Consider the following 19,441-nt stretch of genomic DNA (forward strand, 5'->3'; position numbering starts at 1 on the left):
AACATTTTGTTGTCTAAAAAATACTGGTAATATACTTCTGTCTTAAAATAATTCAAACATATAATTAGATGAACTAATTTTGATAAAATGTTTCTTAAGATGACGGTTTGCAAAAAGAAAAGTTAAAGTAATTTTAACACATTTTAGTAAATATGTAGATATATTTTTTAAAGAGTAAATGTCAGTTTTATCTAGAATATTCAAGTACAAAATGTGAAAAAATTATATACGTATGACTGTTAAGAAAAAAGTCAGAAACCATTAAATTGTTCTGAGAATACTACTAAGGCACTGACTTCAAATATCCCTTAAGATATGAATTATCTAAATTCTTGTATCTTTAATATTCAGATGTTCATAGTTATTTTCTTAAGAAATAGTTTTAAAAAGATGATTCAACCTTATTATTTTTTCCCTGGAAGATAGTTTTAAACAACAAATATGTAATACACCCTAATTAAAATAGCGTGATAACATCCAGGTTCAAAAGTACTTGCCACTAGAAAAAGGATTTATATACCTGGATGTTTTTACTTTTAAACATATTTTGTTTCATCACAACAATACATCAACCACAATAAGGCATACCAAAGCATGGAAGGCCATCATGTTATATAATTTGATGCAAAAGCTTAGATCATGTTACCAGTTGGATAACTGTATCAAAAATTAAAAAGTCCTATACAACTATTGAGAGGTTAGTTTCAGGTACATAATACATTTTAAAACTTATTCCTAAAGCTTGACCTTTAGAACGTACAAAAAGTTCCATCTTGGAATATGACAGCTGTAATATGAATGAATTCTGTATATTCAGCAGCGCTGACACTGCTCTGCGGTACAATGCACTGCAAAGTGACAATAACTGGGCAGCAGGAGAAACAATCTAGATCCATCACAAACCAGCAACTTAAAAACTTGTAACAACACTGAATATGTAAGTGATATCCACTCTGGCTTATGTATTGCCCTTATACTTAGAAGTATTTTTTCCATAAATGACAATAACTGTGGCCATTTGCCAGATATAAGCGATAGAGCAAATAAAAACAGCAAGAAAATCAAAGCACACTTCTAACATTTTAATAACTTTTGCTTGTGATGACTTTCTGTGATCTGGAACCTTTGTTTTACATAAAATTGGAGCTGGAAAGAGAAAAAACTTCTGATTGGTACAACAGAAAATCATATATGAAATAAAAATTACTAGAATCATTAGTTTTACAAAGCTTTTATAGAAAGAGCAAATATACATCTAATATACTATAGGATATTTAGCTATGGGATTTTAGAAAAGAAAAAACAAAAAAACACCAAACTGTTTTCTTGAGAATTAATTAATTCTGAGCTCTCAAAAAACTATGGGCTTGGCCGTGATTTTGTAAACAACAGCACATACTAATGATTCTCAAGTGGAACAGGGTGACAGTTTTTACAAGGTAAATTGTCTTTCGTTTATGGAATAAAATTGGGGAATCCAATTTTAGTAACACTGCATTAAGATGAAAGGATAAGAAGGTAAAAGTTCCCTTAGCTTTATAATTCAAAGAATATTGAAAAGCAGTAATAAATTATATTTTTAGTTTACTTTTTGAAAATCAGTGCTTGAATAAAACATAGCTTTTATGAATTGTATTCATTCTTTCGACAAATGATTGCATGCCTACTAAGCACCAGGCACTGTTCTAGGAGCTGGGGGTGGATACGTCAAGGAACAAAACAAAGATCCACGCCCTTGTAGAGATTACATTAAAAGATCATACATGAAAATTCCTTCTTTCTTCCCCCAAAACTATAAAATTCACAGGCCAACTAAATCCACCCAAACTCTGTGGATTTACTTCTCCTTGGTTCAAAAACGGAACGCCACCATGGGAGAAGGCTATGTTTTCCTAACTATTTTGAAGTTGAATTAACAATATCTGAAAATGCTACATTTGAAATAAAATGTGGTGATAAAATTAAATTAGAAGTGTTGCTCCATGAGGAACATAAGGAGGATTGGATGCTGCTAAAGCACAGGTAGTTGGAGTAAACTGAGGCAAAGACCCACAAAGGAGCATTCTTGATAGAACAAGTCAACAATGAATTTCAAGAACAGTCAAATAGGCAAGCTGACAAGGACATTTTAAGTGGAAGAAATAAAATGAAGCACAAGAAGTACAGAAGAGGGAAAAAAACTTATTTTCTAAAACTTTGGTAACTTTGATTTTAACACATACCCCACACCTATAAGCCTTGAGATTATCATCCAAACGCTACTCATGGCCGCCCCATTGTACTGGGGCCCTCTCTACCTTCCTCTGCATCTTTACGTCCACCACTCGTTTCACAAGCTCTGACATCAAAGCACAGGAGTTCGAATCGATAGCCTGGTTCCCTTATTAAAATAAAAATTCTCACAAAATCATTATCAGTAGAATTTCTTTAAAAAAAAAAAAAAGTGAACCTAAGAATTAGTTTTGCTAATCAAGTATTATTTTATGCCTATGATTCCCCAACAAAGTGCAGCTTCCATTTAGATATGAAATTCAACATATCTACTGGGAAGGTCAGCAGTTACCAGGTGTGTACTAGAGCCACAGGCTGGGCCAGGAAATAAGAGCAGCCAATTTTTTTCCCCAAGGAACTGACCCTTTTTTACATTGTGATGTATTTTTATTTTGTTCATTCATTTATTTACTCATTTTGGCAAATATCTGCTGAGCACCTAATATGTGCCAGGGCTGTTCCAGAGGAACAGTGAACAGGAGGGACAAGGTCTCTGCTCTCAAGGAGCTGACATCTGAGTCGCAGGAGGCAGACGAGGAGTAAGGAAGCGGACAGTGAGCAGCACTGTGAAGGGCAAACAGAGCCATGAGACAGACAGTGACGGGAGGGGGCTCCAGAGACAGGGTGGGGGCTGGCTTACTTCTTACGGTCCTTGTCCCTCTTCAGGTTGCTGCCGGATGCCATAAAGCTCTGGTTCTGGTATATCTCGGAGGTAGCTTTCTTTTTGGAGAAAGCAATTATTTCTTCTTCCAAAAGTCTTCTCTTTTCTTCAAGCTTCATTCTCTCTTCTTGGTGAACTCGTTTAAGGTGCTCAAATTTGGCCTGTAGCTGTGAAACAAAGGTGCAATTCTCACTGAGGACACAGTGTGGCAGCACATGCCCAGAAATGTTCTCTGCTCAAAACACAACTCACCTCCCTACACAGTAATCTAGCTACACAATCTTCCTGATGTCTCGAAAGTTCAAGCTTCAACCAAAAATTTATGTATACAATTGCCTTGGTGACTTCAATTTTAAATGATTTCCTATGCAAACTATGCATGAACAAAACATAATAAAAAACCATAGCCTCGTGAACAAACCTCAGTTTTTAAAACATTTGACCTTTTAGAGTTTTTATTTTCTTGCTCTACATTTTCCCCACAAAGCTTCTTCAAATAAAGTTTCTAAAATCCATGGTCAATAAATATGAGGGACACAAATTACAGAAGCAAGTTGTCAAAAAGGAAAAAAAAATCTCTTATTTTCAAAAAAAGCTTTTGTGTAGTGCAACAGTTGTTGAAAGTTATACTGGTAAACTTGTTGGGAAAGCAAGTGTCAATTGTCAATTTAAATCAAGAATCTTAAAAATCTGTCACATTTTTCCACAGTCATTCACTTTCTTGAAATCTAAACTAAATCAAGAAATCCTAAATTCAGAGAATGTTTTATACATTAAAATACTGACTGTAGTAGATTTTATACCATGATGGGAAAAAATAGCCTGTGTCTAATAAAATCAAAAAATAAATTTATGCTAAATACACTCAATGCAGCCATTAAAACGAGTTTTGCAAAAGTTCATAACATTACAACATGAGATTTTCCTGGTTTAATTGTTGTTTATCTGCAAAAAAAAAAAAACAAAGTAGGGACTTGAGCAGACTCCTTATGAATCAGCTGTGTGCCATGCCTGCCAAGAACACAAGCACAGCACAGAGAACCTACATCAAAAAAGAGAATTTTTTTTGATTCTCTAGTCTGGCTAGATAAACTTCAAATTAGTATTTTCAGTTCTGGGGAGGAACCTAGCATTCATACTAAAAGTAGGACTTGGTTTCTAGGAAAGATGAGGAAATACTTCACTAAAAATCATAGGCTGAGGGTAGAAACCAGAGAGAGCTAAACTCCATCCTAATAACAATTCAATGATCCAAATACGGAAGAGGTTGTCTAGTGAGGCCTTACACCCCTGACGGGAGAAGTATTTAAATAGAGGCAGACCAGGACTGAAATAGATTAAGTACAGCCCTTCTACTCTAAGATCCTTTCATTCCTTAGGAGGTCATTTCAGAGAAGCATCAGTTCCTTAGTATTTGCTTATTCAAATGGTTCCTTCTTTTATAAAGAGATACATAAGTGTGTGTATTTAAAGGGTGGGACTTATCCAGATGTCATTCAAATCAGTGTTATAAATGAAGAGTCACAACCCTCTGAGCATGTGTGTATCCCTTATACATTTGGGAGAGGAGGGGCATGGAGGATAAAGCTTGGAAAGGGAGGATACAGGGGCAGACTTATATTATGTGAATAGAGATATAGCTCTGATTACTTAAATGGAGGTTGCATACTTAAATATCTTGAAAGGTTATAGAGTAAACTTCATATATCACTGAGGAGGCTGACTAAAAATTCCAGGAAATGTATAAAGAGAAAAATGTTTTAAAAAGGGAGGATGGGGAAGATGTGAATGTGACTATTATTCACATGATGTGGAGTTGACAGCTTTGATAGCAGCAATCTATTTCATACACATTAAGCACTCACTCATGGTTCCATTATTCACTACAATAAGGCATTTATTTTTTTATTCTTTTTTTTAAATATTTATTTATTTATTTATTTTTCCCCCCAAAGCCCCAGTAGATAGTTGTATGTCATAGTTGCACATCCTTCTAGTTGCTGTATGTGGGACGCAGCCTCAGCATGGCCGGAGAAGCAGTGTGTCGGTGCGCGCCCAGGATCCGAACCCGGGCCGCCAGCAGCGGAGCGTGCACACTTAACCGCTAACCCATGGGGCGGGCCCTATAATAAGGCATTTAATTCAAACATATTTTCAAATACTCAGAAAGTTAAAAACAGGAGACCTTTTGTGCTGTTGATAACTACTCAGCAATGCTCTTAAGACCATATTGCCAATATGGTACACTGCTGTATCTTTTGTAAACACTACTTTTAAGGATATTATACAGTCTGTTGTCCAATGATCCTTTTAAAAGTATCTATTTTTAGAAATAAATGTGAGAGACAACATTCCTCTCTTATTGAACTAGTAAATATCTTTAACCTGAGCTCCGTACCTCACTGGGGTCCCTGCCTGAAAGGCAGAGCTGTCTGTGTGTTCACGAAGTAACCTTCTGCCACAGCTCTCAAGTGCACCTATGTGCAAGCCCCTCCTTCTTGTCCTGTTTTATAAGGCTCCTGTACTCTCATGTTCAAGCTTATAATATAGCTGTATTTTTTTAATTGAAAATTATCTTGGATACTTTCAGAAATGGGAGAGGCATAAACATTAAATGAAAAATTAACCGGGCTGGCCCCATGGTTTAGCGGTTAAGTGCGGGCGCTCCGCTGCTGGCGGCCCGGGTTCGGATCCCGGGCACGCACCGACGCACTGCTTCTCTGGCCATGCTGAGGCTGCGTCCCACATGCAGCAACTAGAAGATGTGCAGCTATGACATACAACTATCTACTGGGGCTTTAGGGGGGAAAAATAAATAAATAAAATATTAAAAAAAAAAATTAACCAAAAAATAGACTTACATATAAAATTGGGAAGTAGTAATATTTTAATGATGGTTATGTACGTTATTTGAGGGATAAATATAAACTGTGTACTTCTTCTTATAGTGGGGGAAAGGGTGTGAGAAATCTGTGTGTCAAACATGCCTTATTAGCACATCTAGAATGACATTAATAAAGATATAGAAAAGATAACATTTAAACAATATTTTGAAAGATAACGTTTGTTCTGTGCATCTCGGTACTCCAGGAATCTGATGTTCACAGCATTTTCAGCGAACTATATATGAAAATCCAGATTTATACAAAAGATAAATTAAGGGGTATTTGTTTTACAACAATATTGGTAAGGATATTTTAAATAACAAGGTACTCTAATACAGAATTAAATAGTGTTTTGGGTTATCTTTTTATCAGTGACTGCCAGTATCTTACTGATATAACTAGCTTTTGAGTGACCAAATGTCCCAGTTTGCACAGAATAAGCCCTGGTTTACACCTACCTGTTTATACCTACCTGTTGTCCTGGTGTAATTATTAATAAGCCTCCTCTCCCTCTAAAACCATACTAATTAAGACAATGGAGGCCGGCCCTGTGGGGTAGTGGTTATGTGCACGAGCTCCGCTGCTGGCGGCCCAGGTTCGAATCCCAGGCGCGCACTGACACACTGCTTGTCAGCCCATGCTGTGGTGGCGTCCCACATAAAGTGGAGGCAGATCGGCACAGATGTTAGCTCAGGGCCAGTCTTCCTCAGCACAAAAAGAGGAGGATTGGCATGGATGTGAGCTCAGGGCAGAAAAAAAAAGACAATAAATTATATGGTCTTCCTTAGTCCTTGAGGTAATGATTCTTGGTCTCAGGGAGCGATGATGATTGATGGACGCCCTTCAACAGACTGACCCTGACTCTCAAGTGTTAACAAGACTAGCTTCACTGTGTGAAAACTGGTCATGAGTCCCTTGTGATACTAATACAACCAGGCCAGTAATCGACTGCCTCTAAAGCAATATAATTAGAAGTTGAGAACTCTGTGACAACTTTGGTTGTTGGTGCCTTAGGTTTAAATTAGCTTCATCATTAGTCTAATATACACTCAACACAAAAAAGCACTTGAACCATAAAAATAAAAATCTACAAAGCATCTATTGACAAAGAGTATTTCTTTTTCTTTCAATCATTTGGTCACTCTGAATTTTCAATTTCCTTTTAAGTAATACACATTTAAGCAAAACATTTGTTGGGGTTTTAAAAAATAAAACTCGATCAGAAACCACTTCTACATCTTCTCTCCTCACTGGAGAAATTAAGAATCATGACACATGAGGGAGAAACTCCTTTTAAGGGTTTTACTCTGCTATCTTTAAGACGGTAAAAAAACAATAAAAGACAATCTTGGGACAACTAGGGAAATTTGAAAATGGACTGGAGATTGGGTGAGATTATGGCATTCCTATTAATTTTCTTAGATGTAATATATGGAGGAAAATGCACCTAAGCTTCAGAGATGCACACTGAATTGCCTTGGGATGAAGTGTCATGATGTCTACATCAGCTTTCAGATGACCAGGGAAACACACACACACACACACACACACACAATAAAGACGGCAAAATGTTCACTGCTAAATCTAGGTGTGGGAAAGGGAAGGGACACAAGTACCCTGTACTCTTACTTTCCTGTTGTTTGAACTTTTTCAAAATAAAAGATCAAAATTCAAATCATAAATGATATATTAGTAGATTATTAATTTTACAAAACCACTTACTATACGGTTCATTTAAACAGCAAGTACTTGAAATAATAAATTTGTAAAATTAAATTTCCTTTCAAATAACTGTTCAGGAATTCTTATATTATCAAGTTCATTTGTATTAACATTTCCGTCTTCTCTGAGAAATTCCTTTTTGCAGCTCATCCTTTTTGACCCTCATCTTAAATGTGGCCATTTACCTAGAAATAGCCATTGCAATTAGGTCTATAGGTCTACAGAAAACAGCTTAACTCAAATAAAACTAAAATTAATGCTTGAAGAACTAGAAGCAAACAAAACTATGGAAATTCACTGCTGATGTTTTCTGTGCCAAGGCTATCCAAAAGGCGTCTATATGACCTAATTAATGCAGAAAGCCTGAGTTCAAACTCAGAAAGCTACTGAATAGCTTTCATAGTTACTCATTTCAGGCAGACAACAATCTCGACAACTCTCAAAAAAAGCTTTATCAAGCCACAGCTAAAACATTCTGGCTCATGGTGAAGATATTTAAAACTCTTCTTAGTAGCCTAGTCCATTACAAGTCCTTGGTAAACCACTTCTAATGGACAACTATTTGCTCAAAAAGGCCAAAATTTTTACTTGATTTCAGACTATGATTTTTTAAAAGTCTGTATCCAGACTATGTGTTAAAATAGCTACTTTTTAAAGAACAACAAGTAGTCTCCAAAAGCATCTCAACTAACTTCTTGAGATAAATTCCCCAAATTAATAGGACACCTAAAAAATAACTGCAAATCACAACAAACCAGTGTACTTGCCTCTCTTTCAGCTTCTTTCAGTATGGCTTCTTTCTCCTTTACTCGCTGCACAAACATCTGCTTCATTTCTTCTTCCTTCCTCTGACGTTCACCATAAAATTCATGTCTTTTGGCTTCGTAGGTCTCTTGAAGACTAAAAAGTTATTTGTGGTACTCTCAGGTTAAAGAGAGGATGTAACAAACTTGCAAGAACTCAAACATCGCCAAAGAACTCAAACATCTCCGTTTAAGCTTCAAACTATAACGTGTACCAATGTGCTCTTACAGGGAGCAACTCAAAATGTGACATTTCCTATAGCCTGATACACAAAAAGCTACCAGTGCTACAGTTAATACAGAGTACTGGAATTTCGAAATCTCTGCTTTATCAAGTCCTTCACTAGAAGTACTCTCATTTCAACCCAGACAAATTCCTCTTGCAGTCTTTGTCACTGGGCATCACTGTGTCGGGAAACCTTGAGGTCCTGAAGTCCTCTTTGACTTCCCCCTTACCCTGTCTCCATATGTGATCACCAGTTCAGCCTGTGACCTTGACATCAATGACGTCCAGTCTTCTTTTGATTTCTACAGAGATCCTGTTACAGCCCAACTTATCTTTGTGATTTTATACCTTTACTATTGCAATAATCTCCTAATTGGTCTCTGGGCTTTTTCCTCTTTCTTTCCCTTTGTTCTTCTTGCCACTCCTAAGATTTCCCACCCAAAACTATAAAAAATTAAAGTTACGTTATTTACAGAATAAAGTCTCACCTCCTTTAAATAGCACTTAAGAAACTTCACAATCTGGCCTAATTCTATGTTTTCAGACTCATTTCTTACCAAAGCCAATCCCCTTAAGGTTCCCGTCATATCAACCCATTCACTGTCCCTAAAACATGCCACACATTTCATGCTTTAGTCTGGTGTATCTCCTTTGCTTTCAAAGCCATTGCCCACTTCCCAACCCCTCATTCTACCCAGCTAATCCTCTATCCCTCAAGGCCAAATTCAAATACAATTTCCTGTATAAAGCCTTCTCCAGTCTCCCCACTTGTAACTATCCGTTCCTTCCCAGCACTTCCATGGCACTTTGTTATACCTCTTCCTTGGCATTTGTATCCTACTTGCCTCTCTTTTCTAATAGATCATGACCTTTGTAACCCGACCATCCAGCAGAGCTCTCTAGACATTTCAGTTTCTTCATAAACGTTCATTTGACGAGAGAAATTGCTGGGAAGCAGAGCCAGATTTAACCAAGCAGAGCAAGGACTGTCCTGGAACTCTATGGCCAGCTGCCCTTTCTTCTTTGTAGCTTTCAGGGGTATAATAGGCCTTCTTATACGTCAAAAATGCTGAGCCCTCCCATTTTAGTTAATTATGAGAATATCCCAAAGGTTTAAGAAGGAACACAAATCTACTTTCCAGCTGTGTCACAGTTAGAACTTTCTACTGCTTATAAAAATATTTTATATCTAAAGAGATTTAAAGTATGATAAATTAAGGAATTTTACTAATCTTAAATGTTATAACTGGATAAATAAATCTTTCAAGTACAGAATTCTGTAAGTTCAAGGAAAAACAGAGTAAGAAATGCTGCACAAAAGCTGTTAGGGCTGATATGAGGGTGTGGTATGCACAGCAGGTATTCCGAGGAAGAGCAGATTCTAAACATTATCTTCAAGAGCAAAACTTAGAAACGCACAAAATGCCCTAGATAACCACATAAATGCCTCGAATCTCAAGGAGGCATTTTACTTTTTACCAGGTTTTTTATTTTTCTGTGTTTGTTTTAGTCTTATTTTAAAGAAGCTTCTAAATCTATCAGGCTACTTTCACCCTTTTCAGAAACCTCACTACATTTCACTGGTCCTACACTCGACTGATGGCCTTTAATGACAAACTTGGTTTAAATAATGTCTTGAATTCATATCAAATGTCAGTTTAAAAAAGTTCTCATTAATCTATTTATACAAACACTTGAGTTGCTTAGGAGGAAAATAAATCTAGCCGGCAAAGAGAAAAGATCTAACATTTGTTGAATAGCTGCTACCAGCAAGGTCCTTTTCCGGACTCCTTTCACTATCTAAGTCCCACATTAACAGTGAAGAACAAGCACTGATACTCTGTTTTACAGGTAGGAAAACTAAAGCTCAGAGAGGGAAAGTAATTTGCCCAAAGTAACACAGTTGGTGAGTAAAAAGCTGGGATTTGAACCAGACCAGACTTGCTCCAAAGCCCATATTCCTAACCACCACAAACAAGACTGTCCTGAAGTCAAGTCTCTGCAAAAGATACAAAAGTGACAGACTGCTCTTGTGGAAATTCTGCCACATCACGCTGCTTTCCAACTGGACCACATCAATTTATAAAGTCAGAACTGCACATAAAGAAACCCGCACTATGTTTCAAAAGGTGGTTCTTGCTATCCTAATTCCTGTTCTAGCATAAAAGTAGCTTGCTGTCATGAATATTTAACGCTATATACTACTATAGTTGCAAATATCACTGACAACACAAAGTTGAAAACCAAAGAGGAAGAAAAAAAAAATTCTCAGATGCTGATGTTCATCAAGAAAATGACTCCAATCCCTTCACTAGGCCCTCTTTGTGCTTCATGTACAGTTCTAATAAGCCTGGTGAACTTTTTCCAATTCTACTGTACACTAAATGCGGAAAGTAAATAACTATTTATTTCTTGAGAGTTAAAAGACACAAAATTTTCTGACACAAAAAACTGTCAAACACTTGAGCAACTATAAACTACTACAAAAAATCTTCCTTTCAAAACTATAGGTCCTACAACACTTCAGTGACAGTGATTTTGTACTCAAATGCACTGTGGGAACAAGACTGGTTATGTTAATCTAAAATAAGTTGGGGATTTAATAAGGCTTATGAAAGTATGTTTCATATAGTTTAAATAATTAAAGAGAAATAAAGGACATTCTAATAGGTTCACATAACTATTTTTTTTATTGATAGATATAATATTGAGGGACAGATTTTACATGCCAATCAAATTATAGTGACTATTCTTATGTACACCCCAAATTAAATGGGGGACGATTCCCCAGAGAATAGAATGCAACTTGTTAAAACTATAAAAGTAAGGGGCCAGCCCCGTGGCATAGCAGTTAAGTGCGTGCACTCTGCTGCTGGCAGCCTGGGTTTGGATCCGGGCATGCACCAACCCACCGCTTGTCAGGCCATGCTGTGGCGGCGTCCCACATAAAGTGGAGGAAGATGGGCACAGATGTTAGCCCAGAGCCAGTCTTCCTCAGCAAAAAGAGGAAGATTGGCATGGATGTTAGCTCAGGGCTGATCTTCCTCACAAAAAACAAAACAAAACAAAACTATAAAAGTAAAACTTTTCTAAGACATCATCAGGCTAGGGAACTATAGAAGCTTTATCAAATAATTTATTCACAAATGAGAAAGCTTCCCCTATAAGAATGTAAACTCCATGAGAGCCAGGACTATGTGATCTCGTTCGGTATTACATCCCCAGAGCCTTGCAAATAGCAGACACTTTAAAAATACTTATGATTTTATATAGTATATTCACTGTTGACTCTCAAATTATCTCAGCCCTAACTTAACCTCAAGAGATTTATTTATGTAACAACCTACTCAAACTCTTCACCTGAATATTTAATCAGCAACTTACATTTAACATGTCCAAAACCTCTCAATTACCAACCACATTCCTGAAATCTGCTCCTTCCCTAGTCTTGCTCATATCAATAAACAGACCACCATTCACCTACTTTCTCAGGTCAAAAACTGGACTGACTGGAGTCATCCTGGATTCCTCTCTTTCCTTTACATCCCATACCCGAACCATCAGTGAGTCCTATTAACTTTAACTTCAAATTACATATCCTAAATATGCTCCTGACCACCTCTGCCACTACCACAACCCAAGCCTCTATCTTCTCATGCCTGGACTACTACAGTAGCCTCCTAACTGGGAGTCCTCACTTCCACTTCTGACCACCCCCATACTCTTTTGTCCTCTTAGGGCCAGAGTGTCTTCCTCCCACCCCCACCCCAGAAGCTCTACAAGGGCAGGGTCTTTGTTTAATCCCATAGTGCATACATAGCCAGTGACTAGCATGTTGCTGGGAAGATGGCAAACAAACAGTAAATATCTGCCCAATGACTGAATGGGAACTTTAATTTAAATGCAGATTCTTAGGCTCCATCCCTGGAAATTCTGAACCTGTATTTCTTAATCATCCACAGGTGGCTGATGATTGATCCACCAGGCAATCTGAATCCCTCTTCTCCGAGGACTTTAAGGCTGTCCCATTTGCTCTCACTCAGGATCCGTGTCTCATTAATGCACACAGAGACCTCTGAATTGACCCTTGGACTTGAAAGAATGAGAAGCAAAGCCTCCTCTGGGAAACACTAGAGAAGCCAAGTCTAGATAATTATTTTCTTTTTGTGAGGAAGATCAACCCTGAGCTAACATCCGTGCTAATTCTCCTCTTTTTGCTGAGGAAGACCGGCTCTGAGCTAACATCTATTGCCAATCCTCCTCCTTTTTTTTTCCCCCAAAGCCCCAGTAGATAGTTGTGTGTCATAGTTGCACATGCTTCTAGTTGCTGTGTGTGGGATGCGGCCTCAGCATGGCCGGAGAAGCGGTGTGTCAGTGCGCGCCCGGGATCCAAACCTGGGCCGCCAGGAGCGGAGCGCGCGCACTTAACCGCAAAGCCACGGGGCTGGCCCTAGATAATTTATTTTCAAGAGAGAAAATAATCCTTTTACCAGAACTGGCCCATTACTGGAAGCATAGCATGCCTGAGATTGGTGAGGAGGGGTTAAGTACATATAATTCTTAAATTTATTATGCTACTAGAGCTAAAACACTAACTAAATACACAGATTGAAACAATTTAACCTCATCTATTATTAAATCTTCCCAAAGGTCACAAGCAAGAGCAGCACTGATTTAATGTTCTCCTTCTCTTTCCTTTTGTATTTATTCTGGTGCAAATACTAACAGCCAGGAAAATGACTGAAATGCAAATAATGGAATGGAAAAGGAATCCCTAGTCTCATAACAGAGTTTATAATAGTGTTTGTCCTAGGGATCTCATGCTTTCCTCCTTGCAAAAGTTGTTCTGGAATGTTCCATCAAATCAAATTTGATTTAGTACATTAAGGATTAAAGTTTCATGTTTACATATCTCAATCAAAATAAACTCAGGAATGTACTAGCATATAAAATTACCAAGCAAGTTTATAATAACATTTAGTGCTTTAATCACTGGGCAAGAAGGTCATCAAGTTCTAAAATTCTTGTAACTAATATAATATTTTGAGAAACAGTCTAATCTCTGACTCCCTACAAGCACTTTCATTCTTCCTTCACAAGATATTTTCCCAAGTTTAAGTCATTCCAAAACTTTCATCAGGATAAAAACCAACTGTTTTTTAGTTTATATAATTCACATTCCAATCTTCTTTTATAATAATAGATACTTTTATCTTTTTCAGATAAATACAAAAATAAAACCAGATGAGAGTTTTTCCTTTAGTTATTTATTTCAGCATACACTGAAATATGGGCTTTTGCCATATCTTCTTTCTTCTACTTAACTCCTCGAGTCAGATGAGGACTTAGAGACCCTTCAAAACCAAAAACATTTCAAGTGATTTAAGAAGCACAATAATTAATGATTATCAAATGATTCTACTTCAGGTTTGGGAGATTTCTGGAAAACACATTCTCCATCATCCTGGATATATAAAAAGGTACAATCCTCTCTAACTTCTTTGGTTGGCTTCTCAGAGAAATCCCCACTTACCTGAGTGGCTTATTCTCTGGGCCCACATCTGTAAAGCCCATTTCCTCCAGTTTGCAACGCCTGTAAAGTTCATAGTGCCTTGTGTGGGTCTGTTCTCGCAGATCCTCCATGTTTGTACAAATGAGCATTTCCCGGAGCTTTACAAAGTCACAATGGTTTTCATTTTCCACTAGCCAGAAAAACAAGAAAACAGCAACACCAAGTTGTAATTCCTGACACACAATTAGTATGAATAAATGAACAAATGAAAACACATCTGAAATAACAAAACAGCAAAATGATCAGTCTGATTAATAGCTACGATTGTTTTATACAAGTAACCAAGGAAGAAACTCTTGCATTATATACACTGAATTATAGGCAATGTTAATTAACAGACCGGGAGATTTGCTTTAAATTTAGTAGCCATGGATAAACAGGAAATAGGAAAGAAATATGTTATATTATGTTACCATATGTTCCAGTTATTTCACTAATATTCTGTTAGCAGTTTACAAACCATCCTCAGGACATTTCACACAGTACTTAAAAAGAGTATATAACATTATTTCACTAAAATTTCAAAGTAGTAAATTCTACATATTCAAGAATACCATCTGATGCTATAATTATCAAATTCTTTTTATACAATGCCACATTTATGATCCTGTTAGACACTATTCAAAATTAGTGAATAAACTTACATGGTCCTCCTTCTATGTTTAGAGTGACCAGATGACTACAAATAAGTATGTTATTGTGACCAACAGTTTTAAGTATAATTATTATTTTTACATTTTTATACATTAAATGTTAAGTGTTGTCAATATTTTTCATTAATTACAAAATTTGTCAATTTAAGGAAAGCAGCATTGGGAAACCAGTACTAGTAAGGATAATCCATCCCCCATTAATTAGCATCACAAGTAAATACACCAGATAGTACTAATTACTTACTCATTATAATGTTAGATAAATCCTAAAATTTTTTCATTGGCTGACTAGTTTGTTCTGGAAATAGTTGGCAATATTTTGATGAGTGAAAATATACAAACTTACAAGATGAGTTATTGTGCCCTAGAATTACCTAGTAATTAGTTTATGCATCATGCTGAAACACCACCATTTACACTCAAATTTTGTTTAAAGGATCCAATCTTCCCATCTTCGAAATGCCTTGGTGCACCTGGGCAGGCAATGTGTGTGGTATAATGCAGAAAGTGAGGAGGCTCTGCCTGGCCTCTACACAGCCAACTCGTCTGACAACCAATCATAATCCAAAATAAGCATCACCCCAAAGAATGCACTATATGCATCTTTCAGACTATTAGGCGACCTACCTATTTCTAGTTATTGTTTACCTCATTTACCTTGTACAACACCCCAAGGGTACTGGCGAGCTTTGACCATCTTATTTCCAACTTTTACCTCATCCATACTTCCTACCACAGCAAACGGCAAATGTCCCTGGAAAGGAACCATGATATCAATCACATCTCACACCAATGTGATAAATGCCTACCTAAAAAGTTTTATGAAAATAACAGAGAAGAGAAAATTTATTAAATAACAGATTTGTTAAAATCAGATGATCTTCTATGTCTCAGATTTTAAAACCTGGCAGTGAATATGTGCCAACTATTCTACAAGAGTCATTTCCAGGCCCTACAAAGAAAATTATTTACCGAGCATACCCCACATGCAAGGCATTATGCTACAGGAATACAAAAAAAGAAAGAATTCCAGTATAGGTATCATTTCCTTCAATATTATCTTTACCCTAAAAGACAAAGATAATGTTGAGGAAAGATACACACACATACACACACACACACACTATATAACTAAAGTATATATTTAGTGCGTGTATAGATATATGATACTAATACAAGGTAACATTTAAGTCCCAAACTAATGCTAAATACAGTAAATGTTATAGAAATTTAGAGGAATGAGATCACTGTGAGCAGAAAGATACCACCCAAACTGGAGATGAATCAAACAGAGTGGGAAGAACTAGCCTACGTAAGGAGAAGATTCAGAACAAAGATACAATAGCTAGATTTAGGGGCAGTGAGTAGACTGGCCTGTCTGAAGTTGTGGATTAACACAGGTGAAAAGTCTAATGTAAAAAGTATTATGTTTAATATTTAATAATTGACATTAATCTCTTAATTGTGCCTTTCTAAAAAATTATTCCAGGTGGGCACAAGAAATAAAATTAGATCTAAAGACAATTTAACACATAAGAATTAAGATCAACTCATTTACCTTAGTCAGCTTTTTATATATTTAGTTTAAGTATCTTAATATAAACGGAGCATGAAAAATCAGAAAAGGAAAAAAGGAAAACTGGAAGGAATAGTTATTGAATGTCACTGTGTTAGGTGGTGAACAAAGGCTGTATCCTCACAACAACTCTTAAGATAGGTAACCCAACCACGTAGATAAGTTAACAGTCTCAGGGAGGTTAGTAACTCCCACAAGAACATATGGTGAAGTCTGTCTGACTCCAAAACCCATGATCCTTCAAAATATAACCAAATATTTAAGAAATCTGGTAGCCTGAAGAAAGTAACACAAAGAACTTAGTCATCTTCCATTTTATTAAACTAAAAGTTATGTGAATGTTTACTATGTACATGTGACACCGTATGGGAGAATGAGCTTAAATACCAGATTAAAAAGATCTCCTTAAAGATTTTAAGATTCTAAAGCAGTCTAAGGGAGGCTATAACGTCTTCTCATGTTTTTAAAGACAGGATAGAAAGGCTAAGGCAATTAAGTATGGTTCCACAAAAGGTGATTCCCAATCTCACAAATGTATCACTTTAGGTGAGAGTAGGGAGAAAAGAAAATACGCTCAAAAATATATTCTTATTATACTTTTTTCCAACTCTAGAAAACAAAACATTTTCCTACCCTGGACTTTTTGAAAATTTATCTTGTTCGAAGTCTTTTTGGAAGACATAAGTAAAAATGTTACTCAGTAGCAATGTTACTTATTAATTTTTCTTTCACATGTAAACCAGAAATATTCAATTAGGATCTTACATTCATTGAGGCATTGATTTTAGCAATAGTTTCATCATCTGTTGGGAACTGGTATATCTGGACACCATTGCTGACCAATTCACTCATGAGCTTGATCTTAAACTTCTGTAATTCAGTTTTAGAAACTGCATCTGCTTTGGCAATCACTGGTATAATGTTCACCTATTAAGAATAAAGAAAAACAAAATCTCATAATCGAGGACTTGTTTTTTAATACTGTAGTTTTTACATTCAAAACCACTCAGTGTCTGACAAGTTTCCTTAACCTAGATCAGGGGATGGGCAGACTACAGTCCAGTTCACTGCCTGTTTACATAAATAAATATTTATTGGAACATAGCTAGGCCCATTCATTTACATATTCTCTATTGCCACTTACATTCTACAACAGCAGAAATGAGTAGTTACATCAGAGACCTAAAGTACTTACTACCTGGCTCTTCAGAGAAAAAGCTTGCCGACTCTTGACCTAGATAATCACTGGGTGTCATTCTTACCTATACCCCTATCTAATCATTCCTACAGATGCTGGCCCTACAATAACTGCCTTTAAAAAGCAGAGCTCTCGGGCCACCCTGGTGGCCCTAGTGGTTAAGTTCGGTGTACTCTGTTTCAGCGGCCCAGGTTCAGTTCCCGGGTGTGGGCCTACACCACTCGTCTATCAGTGGCCATGCTGTGAGGGCAGCTCACGTACAAAATAGAGGAGGACTGGCAACAGATGTTAGCTCAGGGTGAATCTTCTTCAGCAAAAAAAGAAAAAGCAGAGCTCTTATAACATTAATCTTTCATCTGAATTTAGGTTTAGAAATCTCACATTTTCTTCTCTCCTCTCAAAGTTTTTTATAATTCTATCACATACAAAATAAGTAAAATGTAAGCAATAAGCTGAAATCGCCTACTTAATTCACTAACAATTTTTTATTTCTTAATAATCTAAGCACTAAGTAATTAGGGTGATTGATCGCTCAGCAAGACTATGAAACAGGTGAAGTTTCTCCTGCTTCTCATGTCAGCAAGTCCCCTTTTCCCAGTGACTCTATCTGATCTGGGCCCCATTGTCAGAGACTCTTACCTAGATGTCAAAGGAAGGAAATTTTATGAATACCAACTAAAAGTGTTCAAGACTCAAAAGAATAACTTTCTCAGTATCATTTAAAGTCCTATCTCTGGCCAGAGAGGGAGGGATTTGGGGTCATGATGACCTACTAACTGGTAAAGCTAGTTCTACAAGACTAATGTCTCCACAAAAGACTGGTATCTCCGCAAATTCAAGGGTTTATAGGTTTTTTGTTCTTTGATTATTTATTTAGTTCGTTTTTAGTGGAAAACTTCAGGCTATCCAGTCGTGTGTCGAGAGAGAGATACCAACATAATTTTCAGAATGAAAGTGAAAAGCAAAAATCATAATTCCTATTCTATTCTTAAATTTCTTTCTCAATTTCACACTGATTTACTATGTATATTTGGATTTATTAGTCTTAAGTATGCCCCAAAGGAGATAAAGATTTTTCCAACTATCCATGAAATAAATGGCAGAAACCTTTCCAACAATTGTGGGTAGAAAGCTTTCATGTTAAATTAGTCAAAGCACATAAAAATTTGATGCCAATTTCTTGGTTTCAATATTATATACTAAGATATTCCATAAATTATGCCAAATTAATAACTGATAATTGCTTCCACAACAAATAGCAGAAGCAGGCTATAATGTAAGTGCCTGATATTAAGCTTTTTGATTGTAATGAAAGCACCTGACATTAAGCTTTTGATTGCTGAGGTATTCATTTCAAAGACATCCTTCTTGAATAAACATATTGCCAGCTGTATGACACAGCTATTAGCAAACCAACTGGATAAGAAACCCTGATGTCCCCACCCATGAAGTCCCCCTCTTAGAAAGCCTGGAGACCTAGACAACTGACTGCTTGAGTGTTTCCATTTCTCCCTTCCCATGCCTGAATTCCCGCTCTTATGCTGTAAATTCGCCAATAAACAGTGAACTTGCGAAAGCCTAGACACCTCACTCTCAGACCCTAATAAAGGCAGAGCTTAGCTTCGCACTCACCCCCACCCCACTTTCCACCTCACTGTGTGTGCTGTGTACCCTCCAGGATCTGTGAGTAACAAATTTTGTCCTTCAAAGTAAAGTTCCCCGATGGTTTCTTGCTGAAGTCCGACCAGAGATCGTAATAAGAACCACAAAGGGGGCGGGCCCGGTGGCGTAGTGGTTAAGTTCGCACGCTCTGCTTTGGTGGCCTGGGTTTGCGGGTTCGGATCCTGGGCATGGACCTACACCACTCATCAAGC

General features: G+C 36.9%; 1 protein-coding gene across 2 annotated transcripts in view; it reads right to left on the reverse strand.

The window, feature by feature from the left end:
- Positions 1–1,069: 1,069 nt before the first annotated feature.
- Positions 1,070–19,441, reverse strand: part of SEPTIN10 (septin 10) — a 57,199-nt gene continuing 38,827 nt past the window's right edge. For both annotated transcript variants that reach the window (XM_087426350.1, XM_087426351.1), the window contains 6 exons: positions 17,135–17,296; positions 15,451–15,547; positions 14,102–14,270; positions 8,307–8,439; positions 2,912–3,099; positions 1,070–2,835 (listed from right to left, as the gene is read on the reverse strand). In XM_087426350.1, the coding sequence (XP_087282476.1) occupies positions 2,676–2,835; positions 2,912–3,099; positions 8,307–8,439; positions 14,102–14,270; positions 15,451–15,547; positions 17,135–17,296 (909 nt within the window). In that variant the 3' untranslated portion in view covers positions 1,070–2,675. The remainder of the gene's footprint in view (positions 2,836–2,911; positions 3,100–8,306; positions 8,440–14,101; positions 14,271–15,450; positions 15,548–17,134; positions 17,297–19,441) is intronic.

Source organism: Ceratotherium simum, chromosome 40 (assembly GCF_057802395.1).
Source record: "Ceratotherium simum simum isolate JZ-2026a chromosome 40, ASM5780239v1, whole genome shotgun sequence".
Taxonomy (NCBI): Eukaryota; Metazoa; Chordata; class Mammalia; order Perissodactyla; family Rhinocerotidae; genus Ceratotherium; species Ceratotherium simum.